The sequence below is a fragment of the Eschrichtius robustus genome, chromosome 2, assembly GCF_028021215.1.
Source record: "Eschrichtius robustus isolate mEscRob2 chromosome 2, mEscRob2.pri, whole genome shotgun sequence".
Taxonomy (NCBI): domain Eukaryota; kingdom Metazoa; phylum Chordata; class Mammalia; order Artiodactyla; family Eschrichtiidae; genus Eschrichtius; species Eschrichtius robustus.
The window spans coordinates 170426915-170442017 of NC_090825.1; the positions used below are offsets into that span (position 1 = coordinate 170426915).

The 15103-nt window shown below is 53.6% G+C and overlaps 1 protein-coding gene across 4 annotated transcripts; it reads right to left on the reverse strand.

The window, feature by feature from the left end:
- Positions 1 to 340: 340 nt before the first annotated feature.
- On the reverse strand, positions 341 to 5552 carry PODNL1 (podocan like 1). 4 transcript variants are annotated; one of them, XM_068534822.1, is made up of 11 exons: positions 5471 to 5552; positions 5290 to 5340; positions 4934 to 5158; positions 4343 to 4436; positions 3995 to 4059; positions 3713 to 3822; positions 3272 to 3428; positions 2895 to 3010; positions 1764 to 2580; positions 917 to 1065; positions 341 to 794 (listed from the first exon to the last, which is right to left on the reverse strand). In XM_068534822.1, exons 2-11 carry the CDS (start codon positions 5290 to 5292, stop codon positions 644 to 646), a joined length of 1887 nt encoding a protein of 628 aa, XP_068390923.1. In that variant the 5' UTR covers positions 5293 to 5340; positions 5471 to 5552; the 3' UTR covers positions 341 to 643. The 4 variants fall into 4 exon arrangements, with proteins under 4 accessions (XP_068390923.1, XP_068390925.1, XP_068390922.1 ...); XM_068534824.1 differs by lacking the exons at positions 5290 to 5340; positions 5471 to 5552 and having other exon boundaries at positions 1764 to 2421; positions 4934 to 5274; XM_068534821.1 differs by lacking the exons at positions 5290 to 5340; positions 5471 to 5552 and having other exon boundaries at positions 4934 to 5274.
- Positions 5553 to 15103: the final 9551 nt, after the last annotated feature.

Sequence of the window (15103 nt, forward strand, 5' to 3'; positions counted from 1 at the left end):
ACGTGTGGTCAGGTCATACGTGGTGGTGCTTGGTGACCCGTGTGTGTCTCAGGGCCTTGACAGCCAGCCCTGCCGCTCACTGGCCACAGGACCTGGGCCAAATTGCCTGACCCACTTAGCATCCCAGAGCTTCAGCTTCCTCTGCTGGATGCAGGGAAGATGAGAGCCCCTCCCACAAGCTGAAGGGCACCCGGTTGGTGGTGAACACTTGAAAGGGCTAGGCTTTTCGTTGTTGTTGTTGGCTGTACTGTGTGGCATGTGGGATCTTAGTTCCCCATCCAGGGATCGAACCTGCGCCCCCTGCAGTGGAAGCGCGGAGTCTGAACCACTGGACGGCGAGGGAGGTCCCGGGCTAGGCTTTATTGTTGCTGTGTCCATCTGCACGGGCAGTGGGGGAGTGTCCAGCAGGGTCGGAGCTGCCTGCACACCCAGTGTGCGAGCTGCATGCTTCAGTCTCTCCCTGGGCTCCCTGTGTGTCCAGGTGGCACCCCTGTCCCAGCATCCTGGCCAGCCTGGGTTAGGCGGGCCCAGCTCTCCAGGCCTGGGAGAGCCAGCTCGAGGCCCCAGGTTGGGTGCTGTCTCCTTAGTCCACAGCCCAGCAGAGCCCCAGGTGTCTGGGCTGCTCTACTGGGCCCCTCCAGGCTCAGGGCCCCTCTGCCCGTGGCCGACGTGGGGCTGTGGGCGGCAGCTGGACCAGGACTGGCTCAGGGTTACCCGTTGTGTCCACCACGCGAAGGTGCGGGAGGCCCAGGAAGGCCTCGGGCGCTATGCTGGTCATGTGAAGCCTGTTGGCCCTGGACCGAGAGGTGGGCGTGAGGGCGGGTTTGAGGGGAGGTGCACCCCCAGGCCTGTTCACGTCCCCCACAGCCCTCCCTTGTCCACCTGGAGCCATCTGGCCCTGCCACCCTCAGGGCACCTGAGGAAGAGGGCACGTAGGCGGGGCGTGCTGAGGAAGGCTTCGGGGCCCACGTGGCTGATGCGGTTGCCCTGCAGGTGCAGCTCCTCGAGGGCCTCAGGCAGGTCAGGGGGCACGAAGGACAGCTCGTTGTGACTGAGGTCCAGCACCTGGGCAGGCGGGCAGAGATGGCGCCGTGGCGGCCCCAGGCCCTGGGCCACCCATTTAGCCAAACCCCAAACTGCTCTCCTCCCGGGCCCCCTTCCACGCCCAGCCCGGTCCTTCTGCCCCCTCCCTCAGCTACTTCGTGGCTGCCAAATCCTGCCCTCAACAGAGGTAAACTGAGTCCCCTCTGGGGCAGGCCCTGTTCTAGCAGGCAGGGTCCCTGCCTGCTGTGGGAACCGTTGATTCAGTTAACCCCTCACAAAGATGGTACTTCCTTTACCTCCTCGTGCCCTTCTAACAATTGTCTGCTTATGATCGTTGCTGACTGCTTTCTCCCTAACTAGGATGTTTGTGCCAGGGGCCAGGAGCTGTGTCCTTCTGTGCCCAGTGGCATCTCCAGGACCTAGAATAGCGCCTGGCACCCACAGAAGCCCTAAATTCTGTGGCATCAACAGCGCTCAGCAGGAGCTAGAGGCTGGGGAGGTGGAGGGGTGGTCGTGGAGGACCAGGTGGCAGGGACAGCACAGGCAAAGGCCTGGAGGCTGGATCTGTCTTATCCACCCCAGGGCTGGCCTGCAGTGGGAGCTCTCTTTCTGGCATCTCAGGGCCTTGCAGGGGAGTTGCTGGGCAGGCAGGCCGGTGAGTGGAGGGGCCGTGGGGACACCTGCGGGCGTTCACTGTGGCCAAGCAGCCCACCCCTGACCTGGAGGGCCTGCAGCTCATGCCAGGTGCCAGGCCCGATGTCACCCACACGCAGCCGGTTATGCGCCAGGCAGAGCTCCTGAAGCTGGTCCAGGCCGGCCAGCGGCTCAGGCTCGAGGGCCCGCAGCTGGTTTCGCTGCAGCCGCAGGGTGTGCAGGCTGGCGGGCAGGCCAGAGGGCAGCAGGGTCAGCTGGTTGCCGGCCAGATCGAGGCTGCACAGGGCCCGCAGCCGGTGGAAGGCCCGGCGGTGCACGCGGGCGCTGGCCAGGCGGTTATAGGCCAGGTTGAGCTCAGCCAGCCTGGGCGTGGCGGCCAGATCGTGGGCACCCAGCGTGGTCACGCGGTTGTGGGGCAGCACCAGGGCCCGCAGGCGGCGGGGCAGCGCCTGGGGCACGCGGTCCAGCCCGTTGCCGTAGAGGTGCAGCGTGTGCAGGCCCCGCAGTGGCCGCAGTGCCCCGGCCGGCAGCCCTGCCGCCCCCAGCTGGTTGTGCTGCAGCAGCAGGTAGCGCAGCCCCCGCAGGCCGCGCAGCCGGGCAGCCTCCACCCTGCGGATGCGGTTGCGGCCCAGGTGCAGCACGGCCAGGGTGCGCGGCAGGCCGGCGGGCACCGCGGCCAGCTGGTTGTGGGACAGGTCCAGGTACTCGAGGCAGTGCAGCTTGCTGGCAGGAGAGAGAGGGTCGGCGTCGGGCTGGGCACCCAGAGTCGGGGGCCGGGTAGATCTTGTTGGGGGGGGGTTGTTGAGGACTGGTCCTGAGAGACGTAAGCTGGAGATTCCAACTTGGGGGTGATGAGTCGAGAGAGCTGGGTAGGAGGTAAACCTGGGGGTGATCAGGGCAGATTCCAGCCTGAGGGTTAGATGTAGGGGTGACCAGGACAGAGTTCTGGGTCTGAGATGTTCACGTGGCAGCTGTGCCGTTGGGTAGTAGGACCGAGGCACAGGGTGGCTGGAGACGAGGATGCCGCCAGGTGCCTGGCTGAGCCTGGCCCATCGTAGGCGCTCACCAAGTGAGGCCTCGAGTTAGCAGTCATACAGGGGTGGGGGATGGAGGCCCGGGGCCCCCAGAGGCTGAATCCTCAGCCCCTACTGCCGGCACGAGGCTGCACCCCCGAACCCCCTGTCCCCAGGCCCCACCTGAACGTGGTGGCATCCAGGCCTCTGTCCGTCAGCTGGTTGTACTGAAGGTAGAGCTCACGGAGGTGGGTCTGGCGACTCAGGGCTCCTCGGGGCACCTTGGAGATGAGGTTGTTCTGGGAAGGGAGGAGAGAGTGAGACTGAGGTCCAGGACAGAGGGCAGTGGGGAGCCACAGAGGGCTCTTGAGTAAGGGAGGAGGAGCTCGCTTGAGCAAGGCTGCCCACGGAGAGCTTGTGAGCGACCAGTGCCAGTGGAAGGGACTCAAAGACATTTCTGACTACTGGGATAACAAGGAGGTGGAGGGGTCCCCCAGGAGAGAGGTGCAGGGAGCCCAGGGAGGTGGGGACACGGGGATGGTGAGGTGAAGGAGGGGCACCTGCAGGTGGAGCCGCTCCAGCGAGGACGGCAGGCTGGGCGGCACATAGCTGAGCCGGTTGCTGGAGAGACTGAGGGTGACGACTGCCTGGGAGCCGTGGAAGGCGTCGGGGGGCAGGCCTGCGTTGCTCAGCTGGTTGTTGTGGAGGTACACGGACCTGAGGGGAGCCAGGCTCCGGCCACCAGCCCCGCCCTGGCCTCCCCACCGCCCCGCACCCCAGCTCAGGGCCACCTTCAGTGTGAGAGTGTGTGCATGTGTGTGTGTGTGTGTGTGTGTGTGTGTGTGTGTGTGTGTGTGTGAGCGTGCGTGCTCTCTGCTTCAGTCTTGAGTTCTCCAAACAGAGCATCCAGGGCCCTGTCTCCCCACCAGACCCCCCCCAGGGTGGGGAGTGACCCCAGGCATATCTGAGACCCTTGGGGCCTGGGCCGGGCCAGGGGCTACCTGAGCGCTGGCTTCTCCCCAAAGGTGAGCGGGAAGATCTCCGTCACTTCGTTAGCAGCCAGATCCGCGACACGGAGGGAGCGGGGTAGAAACTGGGGGGCCTCAGAGAGCTGCGGGAGCAGAGCTGCACTGGTCCTGGTGGCCCCCGTCCTGCACCCCACCCCTCGCTGTCCCATCTACACTTTGTGCTACATGACCCCAGCCCGGCTGCACCCCTGTGTGTGTGTGTGTGTGTGTGTGTGTGTGTGTGTGTGTGTGTGTGTGTGTGTGAGGGGGGCTCACCTTGTTGTGGGCCACGTAGATGTGCTGCAGCTGCGTGAGGGACTCGAAGGCCTCGTCAGGCAGGCCTATGAATGAGGTGGGCGGTGAGGGGACCCCTGGTGCGGGGTGGGGGCAGGGCGGAGTCTGTGCTCCCATCCAGCCAGGGACTGGCAGAGGCTCCTCCAGGCCCCGCCCCCCACGTCCTCAAAAGCCACAGCCCCTGCCCCCCATCCCCTGAGTTTCCATCCTGCTCAGCAAAGGGCAGTGCTGGGAACTGCCGCAGACCTGCCCACAGACCGAGCTGGGGAGGGAGGGAGAGGGCAGCGGGGACCGTGGTGGGGAGGGGCCGCCTCCCGTTGTCCCCCTCACCCTCGGAGGAGATGCGGTTGTTGTGGAGATTGAGGGTCCGCAAGCCGCTAAGGCGCGACAGCTCGTTGTAGGGGAGCTCCTGGAGCTGGTTGTTCTGTGGGGCAGGGAAAGGGGCGCTCACACCCTGACCCCCGTGACCCTGGGCCCTGCTTCTAAGCTTCCCATCAGCCTGAGCAGTGAGCCCTGACACCCATCACCCTCTACTTGATCCCAAATGCCTTATTACCTCGGAACAACCCTGTAACCAAAAAGAGAGTGGCCCCCAGCGCCCCATGCACCCCTACAGTTGATCTCAAATGCCCCGCCACGCTGACCCCAAGCAACCCTGTAATCACCAGACGTTGACCTCCCCGACACCCCTAAACCCTCAGCCCCTCCCACTTCCAATATCTACGCCCCCACCTCCTCTCACCGGACACACGGAGCCCTGCACCCTCATCAAGGCCAACTCGCATCAGTGCCAAGACCCTCACGCCCAATGCCTCAGCCCTGCACATGGACCCCACACCCCATCACCCTCAACCCAACCACTGCCCAGGCTCCCCGCTTCCCCTGGGAGCTACCCTGCCCCCACCCCACCCCAGGCCCCACCTGCAGGGAGAGGTGTTGAACTGCCCTGGTGATGTTGTCCGGGAACACCCGAAGGTCCAGGCCGGCACAGTCCACTGTGTCAGCCCGGGGGCAGGAGCAGCGTGGGGGGCAGGCCCGGGGCGGGGGCTGCGAGCTCTCCCCCAGGTGGGGGAACGAGGCGTCCTCCATGCCGAGGGCGGGTGGGGGGCCGGGCAGCAGCAGGAGAAGCAGCAGTAGGCTCAGCCACTGGGAGTTGAGGGACGGCTCAGGGTGTCCCCAGGCTGGGCACCGGGTCACCATGGTGACAGGAGCATCCCCGCATGGAGGGGGTTGGGCAGGCAGGCCCCACCCTCAGACCCTCCCCTGCCCCAACTTACCATAGCCAGCCCCAGGTCTGCCGTCTCGCCGGAACTGCTGACCAGGGCTCCCTAATGGAAAGCAGGCGGTCACCTCCTGGAGGTTCTGCTGTGGCCGCCACCACCCCCCATCTCTTGGCACTGGCCACCCTCCCCCCCGCCCCGAGCCTGTTCTCCCAGGGGCTCAGGGGAGCTGGCCCACCCTTTCCGCGCCCTGCGGAGGGCGGACAGGCGCCGGATGGGGTGATGAGGACAGGCCAGCATGTCCCCTCGGTCCCACCCGCCTCCCCCCAACCCTCCGCGCCCCCGCGCCCCCCCCCCCCAGCTCTGCTTGCGTAACCTCGGCCAGCCTGGGCCGGGCCACAGGAGTGAGGAATGTTTGGGGGAAAGCTGAGATTTGCCCTGTCTGGTATTTGGGCCAACCGCAGGAGTAGGGGTGGGGGCAGAGGAGTGGAGGACGCTTCAGGGCACAGGAGGGTCCCCAAGGAACCGGGGCTGGCAACGATGGGTCAGGGCAAGCCTGGGCTCAGCCTGCCAATGCAGACACCGGTCTGGGGGCTCCCAGCCAGGTCTGCCATCTGGGCCCCTCCTCCCCCCTGCCAGCTGGCCTCACTGGCAGCCAGGCTCCCCCATCCCCAAATAGCCACAGCCGCCGCCCAAAAGGAAATTACACGTATTGAGGCGCCAGCCTGGTGGTTAAGGATGCGCGCTCAGTGGCAGCCTGCCTGGGCTTCAACCTGGGCTCTGCCACCTCTCCAGGCCTTGGTTTCCCGCTCTGCAAAGTGAGGGAATGGTTGCCTCGCCTCCCGGGAGTTGTGTAAGCATTAAATGAAATCATGCATAAGAAAGGGGTGAGACAGTGCCCAGCACATGCCAGGCCCTCAACAGCAGAGCGGAAGTGTGTGCTGAGGGGTGAGGAAGCCCGTCTCTGCCCCAGGTCTGATCCCCCGAGACACGCCACTTACCCACAAGACTTCAGACAAGTCATTTTCCTGCCAAACCTCAGCTTTCCCACGCATAAAATGGAGCTGACAGAAGACCCCTCCTCAAAAGGCAGTCACAAGGCAAAGGCAGGTAGTGGGCAAAAAGTTCCAAGCACAGCGTCTGCCCCACAAGTGCTCAGCTTGGGTCAGAGTGGCTGATGGGCTGCTCAAAGGGCGTGAAGGAGATTGGGGTCTCTCAGAAACAGATTGAGTTGAGGACTGAGTGCATTTGTCTGGGAGACAGCAGCTGTAGGGGAGCAGGGATGTGGCAGAGAGAAGGAAGGGAGCAGTCATGAATCGATGAGTTATCACTGGGGTAATCAACTTGCCTGGAACTTGCCAAATTTAGCTCTCAAAATCCTGCATCTGGGGAACCCTCAGTCCTGGTCACATTGGGATAGTTTGGTCACTTGTAGTTAAGCAAATTCTCACTATAGGCAGCTGGGGCTCAGTCCCGCTGGGGAACCCTGGGGGATCAGAGTCATCTCACCCGAGGGGTGAGAGAGCTGGGGTATTGATCCTCCAACTCCCTCCATCAGTCACTGGTTGAGGGCTGCCCCCAAGGGATCTGAATTCCCTGGCAGTTTGGGTAGAGCAGACTCCATCCCTAAAGAGATATTACATGCCTGCTGGTGAGGCCGGAGGGGGGCGTGGTAGGCCCCAGACAGCACCAACTACAGGGGGCTTGTTGGGGTGGGGGGTGGGGGTCAAGCCATGGGGTGATGGAAGTGAAGTATATCAGGTGGGCGGGAAGAAGGGACTAAGATGTGGAAGAATGATGGAGACAGAGGGTGTCTGTATTATTAATCCCTCTTCCACAGAGGAGGAAACTTGGACCCAAAAATGTAGTCGTTTGACCACGTTTCCCAGGACTGTGTGGCCTCAGGAGAGGGGTCCCTCAGGGCTAGAAGACATGTCTTAGCTTCGACCAGAAGAGAACAACGGGCCCCACTCCAAGCTCTCCCTGTGGGACTGGCCACCACTAGCTTGGACATTGTGTAGAAGCCCCTTAGTCTCCCTAACAGAGTAATGCGGCCAACCCCACAGAGTTACTGAACTACTGCACTGATCCTAACCCCAGGGAAGTGGCAATGAGAACCAAGCTGTGTGAGTTCCTGGCAGGCCTCTTAAAGTTGCAAAGGATAGAGAATCCAAGCCAAACTAACTAATACAAACAAGGGTATTTATTAACTCATGAATGGAAATGTTGAGGGGCTGTCTTTCAGGCATAGCTGGATCCAGGGACTCAAATGACACTTTCAGGATGGAGTCTCTCTCTACCTCTCAGCTCTACTGGCAGGATTCTCTGTGCAGTGCCAAGATATCCCCAGCTTTAGTCCAGCTGAAAGCCCCAAGGTTATATGTCATTGGCCTAGTTTTGGTCACATGTCCATCTGGAATCAGTCCCTGTGGCCACAGAGATGGAATGTGCTGATTGGCTAGGAACATAATCACCACTCTTGTAAATGACCCACTGGCCTTATCTTCCTGCAACAAACTCCCTTCTCTACACTCTGCCGTGCCCAGCCCAGTCCAGCCCATCCCAGCTCTGCCCAGCCCAGCTCAGTCCTCCACTGCCCTGCCCTGCCCAGGAGGGAGTTCTGCAGGGACAGCAAAGGAGTATGGTCCACCAATGTAGAGCCTGGCAGAATCAGCATTTAGTACACCTTTATGAAATGCATGTAGAATTGTGTCTGTACGTGTGGGGAAGTTTGCATGGGGAGGGGCTGTTGGTGTCTCTTGGTTTCCCTGAGGCTCTGATCTCAGAGTAGGGATGACTGTGGAGTCAGCGGGTTGCAGTAACACTGTGGGCAGCTAGTGCAGCAATCTGGTCTTATTTTGGTTGGTGGGAAGAAGAGGCAGGGTTGATGTAGGAGGAAGCAAGAAGCTGATGGAAAATGTAGTTTTTTCCCAATTAGAAGAGGAAAGGAGGGGTCTTAACTCAGTACCAGTTAATGATCCCAAGGCACACCTTGGGCCTGCCCCTCCGCATCCTATGATGGCATCCAACCTTGAGACACAGGCTAAGGCCAAATTCCTCAGTCAGCCTTCATCTGGCTGATAAGCCCCTCAGGATCTGGACCCAGTCCATAAAATTACTGATATTTAGCCAGGCGTATGGCTGCCTAGAATAAAGAACTACATTTCCTAGGCTCCCTTGCAGGTGGATGTGGCCATATGTAAGCATAAGTGGTATGTACAACTTTGAGGAAAGGGGGGTGCTTTTCTGTTTCCTACTGATGGAATGTAGATGTGATGGCTGGAAGTCCATCAGCCATCTTGGGCCATGACATTGCCTTGGGACTAGAGGCCTTGAATGGTGGAGCAACAAGATAGAAGGAACCTGGGTCTCACATACCAAGGAAGGCTGTGCTACCCATGGACTGACCAGTGTTTTGATCACCTCCTATTGACCCCGTTGGTGAAAGAGGAATCACATGCCCTAAATAGTACAAGATGGCCAAACACATGACACCTAATATGGATAGATGAGATCATCTGATGATTAGTTAGTCACATTCACAGGCCAGAATTGGAGGAGGGCACTGAGCCACATGGTTGGGGGTGCACTCAGCAGCAGAGCCAAGAAGCAGGGGCTGTGGGAGATGGGCTTGGTAGTGACAAAAGGGAGGGGTGACCTCTGGTTCCCATCAGAGGATGTGATTGGCTTGTTTGAATAATTTCTCAGTCTGGCAGAGAGGTGAAACCCATTAGGTCGAGGACCACATGGGGTGTGGCTGGTCTGGCTGATAGAGAAACAAGTCAGGTGGTTGGGGGTGGGGATGCATATCTGACAAAAGCAGGGAAACACAGTTAGACCTTTGAGGCCCTACCAGGCTCAAAGATATCAAAGCAGCCCCTGGAGTTTCAGGCTTTTCCAAACAACCAGCGCCAGTCATTTTGACCAGGCGTGAAACAGAGGTATCTCTCTTGTTTAAGCCACCATTTCTCTCTCTTTTATTTCCTCTCTCCCCCACCACCCTTTTCTTTTCTTTTTTCTCTTTTTTTTCTGGCTGTGCCTGACCAGCGATTGAACCCACACTACCTGCAGTGGAAGCGCAGAGTCCTAACCACTGGCCCACCAGGGAATTCCCTCCCCTCCTCTCACCTCACTGTAGACCCACAGCATGGATGATGTTCACCAAGGAGAAAGTCTAGAAGGAAAACAGAAGGGAGTCCAAGGGAGACCCCCGAGGGATGCTTATGCCTGAGGGGTGGGCAGAAGAGAAGCCAGCGATGGCCATGGACAAGGAGGGTCAGAAAGGAACCTGAAAGTATCTGGTAAAACTGAAGATGTGCCTGCCACATACTGGTTGGTGATGGTTAAATGTGTCAAGTATAAAATCATATGATAATATTTTATTGGGTCATGGGACCCCCCCCAGATTAAACATTCTTTCGGGGCGCATCTGTGAGGGTGTTTCCAGAGGAGCTTAGCATGGGTATCAGTGGACTCAGTAAACTCAGTGACCCTCCCCATTGTGCCTGGGCATCATCCAATCTACAGCAGCTCCGAACCGAATGAAAGACGGAGGAAGGAGGAACTCGCCCCTTTTCTCTTGTCCTGCCTGCCTGCTGGAGCTGGGACATCAGTCTTCTCTTGCCCCAGGACTGGGATGTACGCCATCGGCTCCCCTGGTTCTCAGGCCTCAGACTGGAATTATGCCACCGGCTTTCCCGGGTCCCCAGCTTCCAGACAGCGGCTTGTGGGGCTTCTCATCCTCCATAATCACTTAAGTCAATTCCTCATGATAAATCTCCTTTTATTTATATAGATTTTATATAAATACATAAAAGGATACATACGTATATATGTAAAAGGATATATGTATAGCAACTGTATTATATATATCCATATATACTATAATACACATATTTTACACATATTTTATATATATACGCACGCACATTTTATGTATCTTTGAGTGTGTGTATATATATATTTCCTTGAACTGCATGCGTCCACTTATACATGGATTTTTTTCACTAAATTTGTGCTACAGTACCACACCATGGTGGGCTGAATCTGTAGATCCGGAACCTTGGATTTGAAGGGCCAACTGTAAACTTATACACGGATTCTTGACTATGCAGAGGGTCAGCGTCCAAACCCTCACACTGTTCAAGGGTCAAATGTATATACGTATATATTGGGCAGGCAAGATCATTCCACATAACAAACAACCCCAACGGTCAGTGACTGGCATCAGAGTCGGTCATCCCCACACGGCGATCTCAACAGATCAGCAGCAGGGCCTCGGAGCCACAGTCACTCTGCGATCCAGTCCAACAGAGGCTGCACTGCCTTGCACAGCAGCCTCTGCGTGGCTGGCGCAGTTGAAGAGAAAGACTCCCCATCACTTTTTCAGGGCTTCCACTCGGAAGGGCCACCCTACCCTCCTGCTCGCGTCTCATTGGCAAGGATTAGTCACGTGGTCCTGCGTGACCGCAAGGAAGGGAGAAATCTGCGGGGGGCTGGGCGGGGCACCGGGTTGGGGAAGAGGATCAAGTGGAATTTTCCGAATAGTACCCTCTCTGCGACACCCAAGGACCAGCCATCTCTTCTTACACAGCCCAAACACGTATGCACAAGGACGTTCCCTGCAGGCTCGTTAACTGGAATAAAAATTCTCTCTTGCTCTCCATCTCACGAGGCTGGCAACTTCACTTCACTTCTGCAGAGAACCCCCACCCCCACCCCAAATCCCCTGATCAGAAGCAATTTTTTTTGACTCTGTTTCCTCTTCCCTGCCTTATTTTTCTTCCTGGCATTTCTCACATCCTAATTTATATTTCTGCCCACTGGCCGTCTCCCCCACCTGAATATTAGCTGCATGGAGGTGGGCACGTGGCCATAGTCACCGATGTCTCCCCAAACCTAGAACAGTGCTTCCTGAGTACCAGGTGATCCATGAACATGTGTTGTGCGAGCGAGTGAAAAAAATCCCTTAAGAGGGGAATAGATAAACAGACAAAAAAAAAAAAAAAAAGTGTCCTATTAAAATAATAGACAGCAAGATCTAGGATGCACAAGGGACTCTATCTACACATATTGTATTCATTTCCTGTGGCCATTGTAACCAATGACCACAAACTGGATGGCTTTAAACAACATCAACGGATTCATTTCAGAAGTCCAAATTATTTATTTGGACTTGTGGAGGCTAGAAGTCCAAAGTCGAGGTGTCGGCAGGGTTGGTTCCTTTCAGAGATTACTTTGTCTCTCTTCCAGTTTCTAGTGGTTGCTGGCAATCTTTGCTGTTCCTGGGTTTGTAGCTGCATCACGCAAATCTCTGCCTCAGTTTCCACGTGGCCTTTTCTTCTCTCTCTGTGTGTGTCTGTGTTTCTCCTCTTCTGTCTCTTTTAAGGACGCCGGTCATTGGATTTAGGGCACACCCGGTTAATCCAGGATAATCTCAGAATCCTTCATTTAAGTGTATCTTTTTTTCCCAATAAGGTCATACTCACATGTTCTGGGGGTTAGGACGTCAGCACATCTTTTTGTGGATCACCATTCAAACCACTATATGGATTAGTGTGAGTCGAGCTAATCTTATGAAGAAAAAAAAAGTTGCAGAGCCAGGCTAACAACAGCGATCATTTTCATAAACTAAACATTTTCATAAGTTGGCTGTCTCTGAGGGGAGAACTGGGTGGCTGGTGCTGAGAGGAGAGGGGGTTTGCCACCAAATATCCTTGTATATCTGTTCAATAAAAAATTTGATTGAGATATAGTTGACATACAATAAAAATGAAAATATTTAAAGCGTACATGAGTCAAAACTCATTTCTGGGGCTTCCCTGGCGGCACAGTGGTTAAGAATCTGCCTGCCAATGCAGGGGACACGGGTTCAAGCCCTGGTCCAGGAAGATCCCACATGCCACGGAGCAGCTGAGCCCGTGTGCCACAACTACTGAGCCTGCACTCTAGAGCCTGTGAGCCACAAATACTGAGCCTGCGTGCCACAACTACTGAAGCCCGTGCACCTAGAGCCTGTGCTCCGCGACAAGAGAAGCCACCGCAATGACAAGCCTGCGCACAGCAATGAAGAGTAGCCCCCGCTCTCACCGCAACTAGAGAAAGCCCGCGCACAGCAACGAAGACCCAATGCAGCCAAAAATAAATAAATAAAATTAAAAAAACCACCTCATTTCTGCCACTGGAGATTATCATACTAAGTGAAGTAAGTCAGAAAGAGAAAGACAAATACCATATGATATCACTTACATGTGGAATCTAAAATATGACACAAATGAACCTATCTATGAAACAGAAACAGACTCACAGACATAGAGAACAGACTGGTGGTTGCCAAGGGGGAGGGGGTTGGAGGAGGGATGGAATGGAGGCTGGGGTTAGCAGATGGAAACTTTTATATACAATGGATAAGCAACAAGGTCCTACTGTAGAGCACGGAGAACAATATTCAATATCCTGTGATAAACTATAATAAAAAAGAATATTTTAAAAAAGAATGTATATATATGTATAACTGAATCACTTTGCTGTACAGCAGTAATTAACACAACATTGTAAATCAAATATACTTCAATTAAAAAAAAACTCATCATTTCAAAACTCAACATGGATGCACCTGCGATGAAACCATCACCATGGTTTAGTGAACATTTCCATCACCCCCAAAAGTATCTCCATGCCCCTTTGTCAGCCTTCTCTCCCTCCCTCCCTTTACTCCCCACCCCAGGCAACCACTGGTCTGCTGTCACCATAGATTAGGTTGCATTTTCTAGAAATTAATATAAATGGAATCATAGAGTGTGTAGTTTTTGTTGTCTGGCTTCTTCCATTTGGTAGCAGTTTTGAGGTTTATCCATGTTGTCAAATGTAACCGTAGTGTTCTGTTTAAAATTATCTTTATTTTTAAAATTAGGATATAATTGACATAAAACATAGTTTTACGTGTACCATAGTTCGTTCTTTTCTGTTACTTGATAGTATCCAGAGAATGGATAGACCAACTTTTTTTTTTTTTTAATCACACGTTGATGGACTTTTGGCTTGTTTCCCATTTTTGGATGATCCAAATAAAGCTGCTGTGGACAGTCATGTATGAGTCTTTGAGTAAACATATGTCTTTTTAAAAAATATTTATTTATTTGGCTGTGCCAGGTCTTAGTTGCAGCACGCGGGATCTTTGTTGCAGCAGGCAGGATCTTTAGTTGTAGCATGTGAGATCTAGTTCCCTGACCAGCGATGGAACCTGGGCCCCCTGCATTGGGAGCACAGAGTCTGTTAGCCACTGGACTACCAGGGAAGTCCCAAACATATGTCTTTTAGAAACTTCGGTAAATATGTAGGAGTGAAATGGCTGGATCGCATGGTAAGTGTACATTTAACTTTTTAAGAAACTGCCAAACTGTCTTCCAAAGTGGTTGTGTCATTTTCCACTCCCACCAGCAGTCTAAGAGAGTCCCAGTTCCTCCACATCCTTGTCAACACTTGGTGTAGTCAGTCTGTTTAATTTTAGCCATTTTAGTGAATGTGTAGTGGTACATCATTGTGACTTTATTTGCTTTCCCTTAATGACTAATAATGTTGAGTAACTTTTTATGTGCTTACTGCCCATTCTATGTCTTCCTCCTGCTGAATTTTGAATCGTGTGAATATAACACTTATTAAAAATTAAGTGATCGTACCCATTAAGTTGGCTTGTATCAAACAAACAAACCAGAAGATAGCAAGTGTTGACGAGGTTGTAGAGAAATTGCAACACTTGAGCACTGGGAGGAATGTAAAATGGTACAGCTGCTGTGGAAAACAGCATGGCAGTTCCTCAAAAAATTAAACTTAGAATTATGTTCCAGCAATTCCACTTTTGGGTATACACCCAAAAACACCAAAACAGGGAATCGAACAGATATTTGCACACCATGTTCATAACACCACTATTCACGATAGTCAAGGGTCCATCGGTGGCTGAATGGATAAACAAAATGTGATATATTCACACAATGAAATATTATTCAGCCCTAAAAAGGAAGGAAATTCTGACACATGCTACAACATGGATGAACTAGAGGACATTATGTTAAGTGAAATAAGCCAGTCACAAAAGAACAAATACTGTATGACCCCACTCTTTTGAGGTCCTTAGAGTTTCAAATTCATAGAGACAGAAAGTAGAACGGTGGTTGCCAGGGGCTGGGGGAGGGGGAATGGGAAGAGATGTTTAATGAGGACAGAGGTACTGTTTGGAGTGATGAAAAAGTTCTCGAGATGGAGGTAGTGATGGTTGCACAATGATATGAGTTTACTTAATGCCACTGAATTGTACACCTAAAAATGGCTAAGATGGTAAATTTTATGTTATATACATTTTACCACAATTTTTAAATGTGATAAAATTTTTTTTACTACAAATAGTCAAGCTTAAATGGTGGTTTCTTTAATAAATTGTACTTGTTACAAATATGTGTGTAATATATATGTATACACATACACGTACAATTTAAGTACAGACCTCCCTGACAGTCCAGTGGTTAAGACTCTGCACTTCCAATGCAGGGGGCACGGGTTTGATCCCTGGTTGGGGAACTAAGATCCCACATACTGCGTGGTGTGGCCAAAAAGTTAAAAAAAAGCAAAACTTAAATACAATGAAACAAATGTATTTATATATGTATATATAAAAAACTTAAGTACACTGGAATACAAAATGTATATGAAATGTGTATATACTGTATACAATATGTATACAAATTGTGCATATTTATTAAAAAGAAATGTTATGTACATATTGTATTAGTTTGCATACAGGTTTGGCCACAGTAATTAATAGTGGCTTCATGAGGGCATCTTGTAACCTTCTTCTGATCCCATGCTTGCCTCC

Excerpts from the sequence above, each read along its gene's own strand:
- PODNL1 (XM_068534821.1), bottom strand. The coding sequence starts at position 5,212 with ATGGTGACCCGGTGCCCAGCCTGGGGACACCCTGAGCCGTCCCTCAAC. Across the intron at positions 4,060-4,342 it reads CAACCGCATCTCCTCCGAGG|GCCTGCCTGACGAGGCCTTC; the intron begins GTGAGGGGGACA and ends CCTCATTCATAG. Across the intron at positions 795-916 it reads CTACGTGCCCTCTTCCTCAG|GGCCAACAGGCTTCACATGA; the intron begins GTGCCCTGAGGG and ends CTCTCGGTCCAG.